This window comes from Prionailurus viverrinus, chromosome C2 (genome assembly GCF_022837055.1).
Source record: "Prionailurus viverrinus isolate Anna chromosome C2, UM_Priviv_1.0, whole genome shotgun sequence".
Classification (NCBI taxonomy): Eukaryota; Metazoa; Chordata; class Mammalia; order Carnivora; family Felidae; genus Prionailurus; species Prionailurus viverrinus.
In genome coordinates, this window is record NC_062569.1 from 34,988,946 (window position 1) to 35,002,892 (window position 13,947).

Below are 13,947 nucleotides of genomic sequence, written 5' to 3' on the forward strand. Positions count from 1 at the left end.
GGCCACAAAATCATTGCAGTTGACAATGAATCCATTGTCTTAGCCACAGGGACCATTGGGGATTGTACTACAATTAAAAAAATCCATCATCCAAACCAGAGAAGGTAGGGAAAACCATCAACGGAGAACACGGTGAATGCCTCCCATTTATCACCAGTTGACACTGCCTCCAAAATAAAGATCTCAGGTGAGGCAGAGCCCGCCTGTGAAGGGCACCATGGTGACCTGAATACCGACACTGGAGCCAGGCACCCGCTTGACTCCACAGGTGAATGAATGATTGAATGAATGAAGAGCCGTGTGACAAATGAGTGACTGAATGTGTAAAGCAGTGAAAGATTTTCCCCTACATGAATGCCGGATGCATAAATTTCCTTGAAGGTTGAAGACTGAAAAATTAAGCTATCTAGACACATAATTCATTTCAGGAGATCAGCAATTGTTCCTACTGCTCTGTTCTAATACCAAGTTTACCTAAAATAGTTCAGGATCAGGTGGGCACACCTGATGATGAGAGGGTAATGCTTGTGGTCTGTGAGATGGTTTCCCAAGCCCACCTGCCCCTGTCCACCCTACTCCCACCACTCTTCTTCCCTGGCTCACATAATGGTGAGGCCTGGACTTCCCCTCCCTTGGGGCGTCTTAATTCTGTGCCTCCCATTTCTCTTCAGCTGGTCTTTAGCAGGTTCCCTGCATTTCTCCCTGGATCTCGGCTTCCTAACTCAGCATTTTGAAATTTCACTTTAATTGCAGCCGCTCACAGAAACAGCGATATAGATTTCTTCCTGGAGTCCCCTGAGCCAGATGGGAATGGCTTTCTGACTATATGACCACACGCATTTGGCTGGAGCTCAGGGGAGGAGTGCAGGGCCGTTTTTCTTGTCAAAGCACCTGGCGCGGTGAACCTGTCATGTGTGGAAGCGTGTGGAAGGGAGCCGGGCAGACCCCGGGACTTACCAGGTGCAGCTTGTCCCCCTCAACCCACTGCCTCCAGCCACGGTTCTCCTTCTCCCCCTTCTGCACGCATACCAGGACATCGCCTTCCCAGGTGATCAGCGTCTGCAATGACAGGTTCCCAGGCGACTCAAATGTATGATCTTGATGGGGACCGAGCAAGCCTAAACCCACAGCTGCACTTCCGGAGGCCATAGCCAGCCTCCCGCTTGCCCACAGGGCAGAGCCCTCAGCTTCTGCCAAGCCAAGATCTGCCAGACTCACTTTCCACATATACCCACCATTCCCACCAAACCGGCTTATTGGAGCTGGTTCTCTTTTAAAGAATTCTACTCTCTCATTTTACCATACTGTGAAGATAGCATTTCACATCAGTGGGGGAAAAGATGATGCATTTGACTATGTAAGGATGTAAACTTTGTGGAAGGGGAAAATAGCGTAATGTCAACAGATGAGTAACAAACTGGGAAAAATAACTGTAACACATACCAAAGACCTGACTTCCTTATATATAAAGGGCTCCTGTAAATCAATAAGAAAAAGATCATTCACCTAATAGGAAATTTTAAAAAGGATGCAGCCAACAGCTTACAAGGAGAAAAAAAACAAACCAGCAGATGGCTTTTGCCCATAAGAAAACATATTCAAACCTACTCATAATAGGAGAAATGCAAATTAAGGCTGGTGTTTTTTCAGATACAATTCATCATAGGGTCAAAGATCAAAGGGTCTGATAACACACTGAGTTGGAGGAAGTGTAGAGAAGCAGGCACCTCCGTAAACGGCTGGTGGGTATAGAAATTGGTATGAGTCTTTTGCAGGGCAATTTTATATTACCTTTTGAAATATGGCATTGTGTATACTCCTTGACCTAGAAATTCTGCTTCTGGGAATTTTCCTACAGAAGCTACATTGTGAGGACTGCCTGTTGGAGGGCAATAATACATGCAGAGAAGCTACCTAACTAGCAGGGGCCACAACAGATGGCTTCAGTGCCATCCTCATCATCCAGAAGCAGGAGGGTGGACCTTCCCCTGGTCCTGGGTTTCCTCCAGGAAGCAATGCAGACTGGTTAGTAAAACAGGAGCAGCAGCAGAGATTCGGAGCTCATGTTGGACAGCCAGGCTGAGCAGACCAGTAGGTTGGAAAAGCCATAAACCTGCTGAATTCCAAGAGGCTCAAATTCCTGTGCCTGGGGTGCCTGGGTCGCTCAATTGGCTGAGCGTCCAACTCTTGATTTCTGCTCAGGCCATGATCTCACAGTTCATGAGTTCGAGCCCTGCGTCGGGCTCTGTGCTGATGGTGTGGAGTCTGCTTGGAATTCTCTTCCCTCTCTCTCTGCCCCTCCCCTGCTCACGCTCTGTCTCCCTCTCAAAAAAAAAAAAAAAAAAAGAAAGAAAAAAGAAAAAAAGAAACAAAAAACTCCTGTGCACACACTTATAAATTTTACACCCCCCAACTCCTCTGCCCTCTGTTTCCCTTTTATTTCTCCTGGTACCTGCCTCAGGACGATTCGTACCAGCCCTAGGTGGTTCTCTAGGGCCACGCACCTCTGAGCTCAGATTAGGACTGCACATGCACCTCCTGAGAGAATGATGTCACTGCCATGCAGGCAGTGGTTTTGTGTCGGTACTGTCCTTTCTCAGGGATGGCCCTGATGCCAGCTGGTTTCCTTCTAAGCATGTACAATCAGTAGTACACCTCTATGAGCAATATTATGCCAAGGACTAGACGTTTACTTTTCTATCTTACAAGCCTAGTTGGTGACAAACTGACCTGTGTTTATTTAGTCACTGTCCTTTGCACATTTAGGTCTATTTTTTGGTACAGATTTTCTTTCTACAGATTGTTAAGTCTACCTATTTCTAAAATATTTGACCTTGACCATATTATATATTTAATGTACAATTTTATTCCTCCTCATTTTACTCCTCAACACAATGCAGTGTTGTTTGTTACAGCAAATGTCTGGAAGCCTCATCAATTCTGTCAGTGGGTGGCTGGTTAAATATGTGCGGTTCATCCATGCTGTGCAGCCCTTGAAAGGAGGAGGCAGCTCTCTACTTATGGAGGAGGGCAGTCTCCATAGGGCACAGTTAAGTCAAGAAAGCAAAGAGCAGGGCCACGTGCATAAAACAAGGGGGGGGGGGTGGGTGCATGCCTGCATATGTTTGCACACAATCTCTTTAAGGAAGTAAAAGAACCCTTAGTAGTATTTGTCCCCGGGAAGGAACTGAGAGGCTGGGGGTCAGGATGGGAAGGAAATTTCACTTTTTACTTTTTACTTTTTTTTTTTTTTTTTTTTTTCAACGTTTATTTTTTTGGGGACAGAGAGAGACAGAGCATGAACGGGGGAGGGGCAGAGAGAGAGGGAGACACAGAATCGGAAACAGGCTCCAGGCTCCGAGCCATCAACCCAGAGCCTGACGCGGGGCTCGAACTCACGGACCGCGAGATCGTGACCTGGCTGAAGTCGGACGCTTAACCGACTGCGCCACCCAGGCGCCCCTACTTTTTACTTAAAAAAAAACCATCTGCATGTATTAATATTCCCTAAATTAATGTAATGATAAAATTGCCTATGTTTTCTAAAGAAAATATCTCCTCCTTTGGGGCCATCCTAAGCCTCACATCTTTGAATGTCTTGGAGAAGCTTAATTCGCAGGGTGTTCCCTTTGCCCTTCTGGGAGGGAGATGTTGTCTGGAATATTCCAGAATTCTCTCCCAAGTAGATGAGAAGGGGATACTCATTTGTTGTTGCTCATCATCAGTCTTGCAACTAAGTTCCCTCCCAAAAGGATGAGAAACAACTCAAAATGTCTTCTATTTGGGCAAAGACCTTGTCTTCTAACCCCTGCCTCCCCCATCCCACATTGCCTTACACCTAATGGACACCTAATACATGCTCATTGAACAAGTATCTGTTGCCCCCAATTGACAATAAGCTCCATGAAGGAAGAGGCTATGCCAGCTGCTCAGTTCTGCAACCCCAGACTCGGCACAGTCACCAGCCAGAGAAGGTGCCTGGTAAGCAGTGTTAAATGAATCTGTGATTGAGTAATTTTGTCGAAACGGAATCTTGAGGTAAATCCACGTGGGGGAATAAATGAGCGTATGTACTCTTCATTGATGATGGTTCTTGGCAATGACTCAGCCGACCCACCTCCTTGCCTTGGTTTCTCTGGTACCCCGGGAGTGCACCCATGGGACCATCAATATGGACACTGGATGGTAATTGTCCATCTACTTGTCTGCCTCCTCAGGAGGCTGTGAGATCTTTCAGGGCAAAAAGGGGTCAATGCAATGACCCAGGCCTGGCATGTAGTAGGCGCTTGGCAAACACATAGAAGGAACAGAAAAGAAAAATGTTGGTGCATGAGGGCCTGTCCTAATATTTTCTGTTGATAAATCTTAGTAGGCAGCAAGACTAACAGTTACTCTGTAACTGTAAATCCATTACCAATGGCAATATCTACAATTAATGGCAACACCTACATGTTTCCTACATGAAACAGACGACAAGAAGAGAGAATGGTTAAATAAACAAAAATTCCACACTTCAACTTGCTTTTAGCTGGTGTCCCTCATCCCCACATCAGAGGAGGTTTTAAAAGATGCCCAACTGTCTTAAAAGATCTTGAGGCTGAGGAAATGGATACTAGTCAGGAAAATCATTGCTTGTGAGCTAGAGGGTGAAGAAGATGTGTTTGCAGTGAATTAAGGAAACTGCGCCCGCACTGCAATTTCCCCTATCTCAGTGTTCAAAGTTAACATCATTAAAAACAGCCCTGAATGGGAAATTAGATATGTCCTGTATCAATGTTAAATTTGCAGAAGTTGACAACTATACTGTGATTACATAAAAGAATATCCCAATTCATAGGAAACACTCAATTATTTAGGGGTAACATATCAGACTGTTCAGAAAAATATATTTATATAATGGCAAGAGAACATGTACAAAAGATAAAGCAAATGGGGCAAAAATGTTAACAGTTAGGTAAGTCTCAGCAGAGGGTACACAGATATTCTTTGCTACTTTCGTGCAACTTTTCTGTAAATTTGAATCAGTCCCCAAGGAAGTTTTTTTTTTTAAAGGAAAATAACAGCTCTTTAAATTAAGAGCATTAAAGGGCACTATTAACAGGTTTAAACTCTCCCAGTGCACCTGCCCTCATGGAAGAGTTATTCTGGCAGGGCCCACTGTCCCCTCCGGCGATCCCTGAAGTGGGGACCTCCTGTGTTTCCCCTGGGCTCTGGCGCAGAATAATCACAATGGCATTATTTGTTCTAACTGCCATCATCTGTGTCTGTGTTCCCCTGCCCTTACTGTCTGCCTCCAATTACTTATTGTTTTTAATTGAGATATAATTCCCATACAATTTACCCTCCCTTTCAAAGTATATAATTCAGTCATTTTTAGTATATTCACAGGGTTGTAAAACCATCACCACTATCTAAATCCAGAATATTCTCATTGTCTTCCAAAGAAGTCCTGCACGAATTAGTCACTGCTACCCACTCCCTCTGCCCCTGGCAACCACTTTTTGTGTCTATAGGTTTGCCTATCATGGACATTTTATATAAGTCATACGACAAGTGGCCTTCTGTGTCTGACTTCTCTCACTTGGCAGAATGTTTTCCAAGTTCATCCAGGTTGCAGCAGGTATCAGTACTTTATTCCTTTCTATGCCCATATGCTATTCCATTATAAGATTATTAATTACTTCTTTTTAATGTACTTTTATTCTGGGCAGCTTGTGTATTTTTTTTTTTTTTGCTTGTTTGCAAGCTTGTTTGCTTGTTTGCACCTTTTTGAAAGGTGCTTTAAATTCTCTTAGAAACAAATCAGAATAGGAAGTGACCCATGTGACCCATAGGAAGGAAGAAGATGATCCCTGGGTCCCTCAAAGATTCGACCCCATGATCAAAGTGGTGTCGCTGTTCCTGTTCTGGCATAGACCTGGGCACTTTAGGGCTCTATTGTGCCTCTGCTACAACCCCACCCTACACACATCTCTCCCCCAAATTGCCCAATGGGGAGATTCTCAGAGGGGTTCCTGAGGGTGACCAAGTTGTTGAGAAGTAGACCCCTGGAGCATAAGAGCATGAGTGCTACAGCAACATATATACACACAGATACATGCACACACACAGACACACACACACACACACACACACACACACTCATACACATGCACACATATACATATATGCACCCGTGCATACTGGGGCACATACATGCACATGTGCACACATGCACATAGACACACAGCTTTGTGTGCACTCACACATGCCACCACCTGTGGAAGATAGAAATTCAGCAGAGAGGTAGACTCACTTGCTCCCTGTAGTCCCTTTCCAGCTGAAGGAATCCAGTCAAGTTACAGTGAGTAGGTAGTTCCAAGGGCATCTGCTCTCTGTGTAATTCTCATGGGAACAGTCCTTTGCTGGAGGAGACTGGGCACATTCTGTCCTGGGCACTTCTCAGCCCCCACCAGTCTCCTCTGAGTGTGTGTGTGTGTGTGTGTGTGTGTGTGTGTGTGTGTGTGTGTATGTAAGCCCCAACTTTTTGTTTTGGGCAGAATAGAGACAAAAAGTGGGAAGGGGGATTCTCTCTCCATGCAGGACTAAGACCTGATCCTGGGGAACAGATGGGGCTCCCAGAGGGAGCCCAGAGGGACGAGAATGGAAGAAGAGGCACAAGAAGAACAGGTGTTAAGAGACGGAATCCTTTAAGGGTCAGGAAGGTTGCACGTATGTGACTGATTTCAGGAAGAGTGAGTTCTCGACTATCAAAGGTGATGGAAAAGCCAGTCAGAGACAACAGGGCTGCTTTTCAATAGCCCAAACCCAGAACGGAAAGGTGAGGGAAAATGAATCGTTGTGAACAGATCAGGCTGTAACAGCAGAGTGATGCAAAAATCCAGACCACAAATTTCCTTTCGGTTCCGGTGTCTGAGGAATTGGCCTTCTAGCCACACAGTTCAGAGAAGGCTTGTCGATCCATCAACCCCTCGGGGAGGGATTCTACAAGGGGCTGTTCCAGAGCCCGGAAGCTCAGGCTCTTAGGCCAAGATTGCTCTGATGGAAACATTTCCAAAGTGCTTTTCATTTCCCACTTTTCTTTAGCAAGGAGCACTAAATATAATTCAACCTTGACGTGATGGCTGAGATTATCAATGCTGCAGGACAACTTGATTGAGAAATAAAATGTGTCCTGCTCTCTTGGCTTCAGACTCATCACCAAAGAATGATGACAGCTTTTTCTCCCCACCCAGGAGAGCAGCCAGACCTCATGTCCCTGGCTTTGGGGGAGGGTTGAGACCTGTGACTTTGAAGGCGCTCCTGGATGCACCAGAGAAAAGTGGGACTCTGTAGAGAGTGGGGCTTATGGTGAAAGGGGAAGGGCAGGGTGGAGGATTCTGCTTTCCTGAGACACTCTAAGGGGATGGCCCACTGCTGGGGGTTGAGGGAACAAATACCGGTGGACATGATACTCAGCCCTGCCCGCCCTCACTTTGGGAGCCAGGGCAGAGGTCCTGGTGTCTACATTGGCATGGGGGGAGTGGGTGCTATAAATATTTAAGCTGCCCACCGTGGTATAAACTGCATGGGCCTGGACAGTGAGTGGTCTGTGGCAACCATGCTAAATGATATCCCCGGAAGTTTCCTGGACTGTATCATCCATGAGGTTCTTGCATGATGCTAAGATTGGAATGGGGGAATCCTTAAATATGACTGAGATGCATTTCTCCCCACTCCTACTTGTGGGGACTGACCAGGTGTAATTGGATTTGGATAACCAAAGACAGGTGCACTTACTATGAGTGTGGGCACTGTGGAGATTGCACACTGTGTTATGATTCCACATGGGGTTGCAAGAGGAGAGGGGGGCCTGCTGTTACCTCGCCTTCCCCCCCTTCCTCCCCACTTCCCCTTGTTGCTATCCTTCTCTACCTTATTTACAAAAAGCTCTTCTGGGCAAGGACCTATCTCCTCTGCAGAGTACGGTTCTCAGGCTTTGAGATAACTCTCGACTTATGCACTCAGAGTTGTCTGCTCACAACCAAGGTCCTACCTATACCCAAGCAGTTCTAGTGGCTGGAAGTCTGGCCTTCTGATAAACGGAGGCTTTCCTCAGTGATGTCCTGTGAGTTAAGGTGATGCTGAGACAGAAGATTCCTCCAAATACCAGGACTGGGGAAACCCTGACTTCATTTAGTCTACTGACCTTTTTTGATTAGCACTTTCTTTTTCTTTTTCTCTTTTTGAAATTTTTTTTTAAAGTTTATTCAGTTTTGAGAGACAGAGAGCAAGCAGGGGTGGGGCAGAGAGAGAGGGAGACACAGAATCTGAAGCAGGCTCCAGGCTCTGAGCTGTCAGCCCAGAGCCCGATGTGGGGCTCGAACTCATGAACTGTGAGATCATGACATGAGCCAAAGTCAGATGCCTAACTGACTGAGCCACCCAGGTGCCCTGGCACTTTATTTTTCTTAAAAAAAATTTACATCAGTTGGGATCCTCCAATATTGAGGTATTTCATATAAAAACATGAATTCTCAGCATCTCTTGAAAAGAAAAATGAAATCTAGCAACATAAGGCCCCAGGGCTCCATGGCAATGCTTGGCTGGTGCTGAGTAGGGTTGCCCCTGGGATGAAGCTGTGCTACCCAGCTTGTGAAATCACTGTCACTCCCTACAATATTCCACCTTCTTGGCCAGACCCATGTCGGCATAGGAGCTGGCCTCCTAACCCAGATCCTAGAGAGGTCGGCAGTCTTTTCATCTCTCCTTTCATTATAAACTTAGTGTAGAAGGCAGCTTGCCTCTTCCTGCTGAACTTCCAGTAATTGCTAATTGCCAGCATCATTAAGTCCACTCTGGTCCCCTCTCCTGATCCCTCCCAGGTTGTTTCTGTCATATTTTCATTGTGAAGGCAGATAGCCAGCTCCTGCACACAGAGTATATGAGTAGAAACTGCCAGGCCAGGTCCTCACCTTAACAGTCCGATTGTCCAGGCCCTTTGTGTGTTCCTCAAACTCCACTCCAACGGTGAAATCCAGGTCATAGTTGCGGAACGTGCTGTTGGTTTTTGTCTTGAAGTTATCGCCGTTTTGATCAATGATCTTTGTCTGAGTCAGACGTACTGCGATCTTGCGGGTGGCAAAATCAATATCTGTTGGCAAAGGGAGTTGTGGAGGTTATGATGTGTTCAGCCAGACTCATTCATTTCTCTAACAAGGCCAAACATTTAGGACCAGAGGCACAGATCATGGGCAGGCCACATTTCTTTGCTTAAATGGAAAAGGAGAGTTGTCTTACACACGGCCAGTTTGGGCATCTCAGTCAATTGTCTAGAAACCTAGGGTCTCTCAGTGCCTCTTCAGGAGCCCTAATAGGAGGGAGAGGTAGCAGGCAGGGCTTACCTCTGAGCTGCAAGTCCCAGTGTGTATGTGCATTCATACACATGCACATATACACATGCATGTGCATGCACACACACACACACACGCACACACACACACACACCGCTCCACCTAGAAGCTCCATTCTATCTATCTGACATTTTGGGTTTCCTCCTAAGAGCTTGCTGAGCAAAAGACTTCATGGTTTAAAAGAAAAAGGACCACTTAAAAATAACCAGTCTAGATCATGGGTAAAAATGGACCTTTTGTTAATAGCCATGGCAGGTATGGATACATGCAAACTTTCATTAAAAAATTTTTTTTAATGTTTATTTATTTTTGAGAGAGAGAGAGAGAGAGAGAGAGAGAGAGAGAGAGAGAGAGAGAGAACAAGCAGAGAAGGGGCAGAGAGAAAGGGAGACACAGAATCTGAAGCAGGCTCCAGGCTCCAAGCTGTCAGCACAGAGCCCAACACGGGGTTCGAACTCATGAACTGTGAGATCATGACCTGAGCTGAAGTCAGTGACTGAGCCACCCAGGCACCCCAGCAAACTTTCATTTTTAAAGCAGATTGAGGATGTACTTAGCTAGGCTGTTCTGCCTCAGTCATGAGCCTCCAAGACAACTTTAAGCATATTCTAGACACTTAATAAATAGTTGTTCAGAGGTTTCTTTGGTTATTTTTAAGGAAAAGATGAATAGTTGTTTATATTTTTATTGCAAAAAGTTTAAAACAAAACAGAGAGGAGAATACAAAGAACTACACACAACCACTATCCAGATTCATTAATTAAGATTTTGCCTCATTTACTCCATTTACATGTTTTCTCTGCCTTGATTTTTTCCCCATCAAATTCTATAGCAGTTCTTTTTATCCCTACCTTTACTAAGATACAATGAACAAATAAGAATGCATAACTTTAAGTTGTACAATGTGATGATTTGAAACATGTATATGTTGTAAAATGTTTAAGAACAATAAGGCAGTTATTTTTAAAGTTCAGTAAGCATCAGAATTTCCACGAAAACTTGGCAAAGAGATGACTGGGCCCTGGTCCCATATGTTCCGACTCTGTTAGGTCTCAGGGCAAGCCATGAGTTTGCATTTCGGATAAACTCCAAGGTGATGTTCATTATTATTGGTCATTGGCCACACTTTGAGTAGTATTCCTATGACAGATTTACAATTGGTACATATGCAGTCTTTGTTTTCACATATATTTTTGATTGAAAACAATGGCAATGGATATTTGGAAATTAAGTTTCGCCAGAGAGCCTTCCAATTATCTTTAACTATATATTTACTTTAAAACAGGAGTGAAGTTATTAAAAAATATTTTGAAGGAAAACATATTCATTTCTTAGAGACTATTAGTAAGTAAAAGGGAGTGTGCCCCTCAGTGGGGTGTTTCATTTACTAAGCCTTGAATTTTATAGTATGAAGCTAGGTGCAGAACCAACTTTCTCGCCAACCTCTGGTTTTGTATAAAATGTCACTGTCCTGTAGAATAGATTTAGAAACAAAGGATAATTCTGGGACTTGCTATAAACATTATTAAGCTCTTAGTATCTAGCCAAATCATGTTTGAATCTCTTTATGTCTGTGAATTCTCCAGATATTTTTGGATATCAATCTAAATTTTTAATTTTTTTTCAGAAATTCTACCTGGAAATTTTCAGAAACTCTGACATTGATACTGACCTCAAGAGTAAGAACAATTCAAATTCATTGAGTGTTCTTTCTCCGAGAACCCCAGTCCCATCTCTATGGTAGGGGGGTGATTAAACTTGACCCTGTGTGCTGTCTGGTGGGGGATAAATACTATTGAGCCCGTGAGAAAGAGCAGCAGTTACCAACAGTTCAGGAAGCTCCAGTCAATATGGAGAACTAACATCTCTGCTGGCCATACCCCACCCTTTCTGTTGTGCTTCTATGGTAACCAAACATCATGTCCTTTATCCTCTCTTCCCATTTCCTTTCTGACCCATTTCCTTCTGGATCTCTTCAGTTACTATCACTCTAAAGGACCTAAACAACCTTGGTTCTAAAGGACCATGAAGGGACTGAAGCTGGCTGGTTGGACTTCACTGTGGGCCAGCAGTTTGACCACAGATGGGAACCCACAACGGTATCACATCTGCATGGGGAAGGGCCCTGGCTGGGATTTTGGAACTGAAATTGAATAGACAGCCTTTATCATAAAGAGAAGAATTTCACCTAGCATTAGGCAGCCCAGAAAGTAAGAGGGTTACATACCTGTATCCTAAGTTGAAAAGAAAAAATAGGTTCAGATTGGCATGAACTGGTACATGAATGCTAGTGCCTTGCTCAAATATTGTTCACGAATATTGGTTGAGAACCTGTCATGTCTAAGAATTCACCAATGGGTCCCAAAGCTAGCTGCCCATCAGGATCATGTGGGAAGATGTAAAAACTACATATTTCTGGGTCTTACCTTAGACCCAGAATCTCTGGGTTTTTTTATATCTTGGATTTCCTCATAAGGGGATGTCTGGAGAGAGTTCCATGGTGTAAGAAATTTGAAAGCCATGGCTTAAGCACCTACTCCTCAAGCCATGACAAGTGATGACATGGAGGCTGAGAGAGGTTAAGTGACTTGTGTAAGTATACATGGCTGAAAAAGCAATTATAGGATTTGATAATTGGATAGATATGTGTGGAGGTATCAGGTTGGGAGGAGAAAACAGTGGTTTTCAGCTTTGGAGTCAAGGTGAGATCCAAAAAGTGGGACAGGGGATTAATCTTTTGGGGAACATAGGAGCCAAATTTTAGGTAAGATGATCTGGGGGCTACACTGTGTGGACCCATGGTAATACTTGGGGCGGTAACTAAGACATGCCTTGAAACCGACCAGGAATGGTGCCCCAGGGTGGAACCTCCCTTGGGAAACCTCACCCAACAAACTCATGAGATAAGTACCATATTATCTCCACTTTACCAATGAGGAAACTGGCTCAGAGAGGCTGTGTCACTTTCCCTGGGTTATATAGTGAGGAAGCAATACAGGTGGAATTTGAACTCAGAATGGCCTGTCTCCAGGGTCAGCACAGTGCTCTACAAGCCTGAAAGCTGTGGGCTGGCCCATCTTGTCAGGTCAGACCATCCTAGATTGTGCACTTTCTGTGGCTGCCCAAATACCAGTAACTTCTGACTGACCCTTCTTTATACTTCCCCTGGAGGCATAAGGACTTCTGGGTCCAGCTAGATGAGACCTCCCTGTTTGGGGCAGTTTATGTTTTCCAGAGCTCTAATGTATTATCTTCACCACATAGCAATGGTTTTCTGTGCCCAGGGTTCTATAAGAAATTTGAGGTGGGTCATTCACACTCCAGCCCCTGGCCATTCTCTGATACCTCATTTAGCCTCAGCTTCATGGCTTATGGAATTGTACCTGGGGACGTCCAAGCCACACAGACTGGAATGAGGCAACAGGATGTGGAAAGAGATAAAGGCTCTCTCCTCTGCTCTTTGTGCTGTGAACACCTCTAGGCCTCTTCGCCAGCATTCACAGATCCCGGGGCATCCCACTGTGTTTGCTTCATAGGTCATTTGGTCGTCAAAAAAATGTGGCCCGTGAGCTACTAAGTTCGGGAAATGAGGAAGTAAAAGCAAGAGAAGCTGGTTTCTACACTGAAGAACTGCACAGAGTCTTCATTCTATGAGAGATACTTTGCAACTCCAACAGTGGGGAGATAGGATGCAGACTTTCCCAGTCTTATGTGGTCGTAGCCCTGTGCTGTGGTGGGACATCTCACCCAGCCGGTCTGGTGCTCCGCAGAACATAATACAGAAAGCGCTAACAACCCCCCAATCTGAGGCATTATCTCAGTCACCTGGGCCCTGCAATTATGGAGCTATTTCCTGTTTAATTTTCACCCTTCAAGGCAACTGCTGGCCTGTTGAGAAAAGACTAAACAGGACCAAGTGTTCAAGTATTTCTGTCTTACAAATTAATCTTTCCTTAAAATTGCCAAAAGCCACTGAAGAATCTTCCATATCTGGTCAGTATAAACACATGGTTATGGTAGGCAGAGGGCTAACATGTCACACTCCAACTCCTGCTTCTCTCCTTCTATCCCAGAAACAGTCTAGCGAGTCAGGTGACATCTGTGTGTCCAGCTTCAGTGCCATTGCTGGACCCTCGGGTCCAGATCTAGAAGCAGCAGAGAGTAGTGGCCATAAGTGGAGTTATTATTAACTGCATCATGTTGCTTTGAGGATTAACTTCGATGGTGTTTGTGAAGAGTTCTGCTCAGTGGCTGGTGCCTTGTGGTTATGGCCCCGTAAATGGTAGCTGTTGCCATCATTGTAATCATCATTATGAAGCCCCTTGATCTCAGAGGCTGGTGTGCTCAGAGTCCTTAGCATTTTTCTAGATATGCCCTGTGCGTTCGCCCCCTAAATCTCTGCCCCTCTCCTCCCAGCTCTCCAAATCTCCTAAGACCCAGCCCCAGCCTTGCCTTCTCTACTGCTGTTCTGCTCTTTCCTGCCTCCTTCCTCATCTGTTCTTCAGGCCACAGAGCTTTACCCCCAGGAGACACTACCTGATAGTTTCCTCTGACT

General features: G+C 44.9%; 1 protein-coding gene across 3 annotated transcripts in view; it reads right to left on the reverse strand.

Moving 5' to 3' along the window:
- The window catches only part of RBP2 (retinol binding protein 2), a 68,073-nt gene that overhangs the window by 878 nt on the left and 53,248 nt on the right, over nucleotides 1-13,947 (reverse strand). For all 3 annotated transcript variants that reach the window (XM_047875433.1, XM_047875431.1, XM_047875432.1), the window contains 2 exons: nucleotides 8,955-9,133; nucleotides 958-1,059 (listed from right to left, as the gene is read on the reverse strand). In XM_047875433.1, the coding sequence (XP_047731389.1) occupies nucleotides 958-1,059; nucleotides 8,955-9,133 (281 nt within the window). The remainder of the gene's footprint in view (nucleotides 1-957; nucleotides 1,060-8,954; nucleotides 9,134-13,947) is intronic.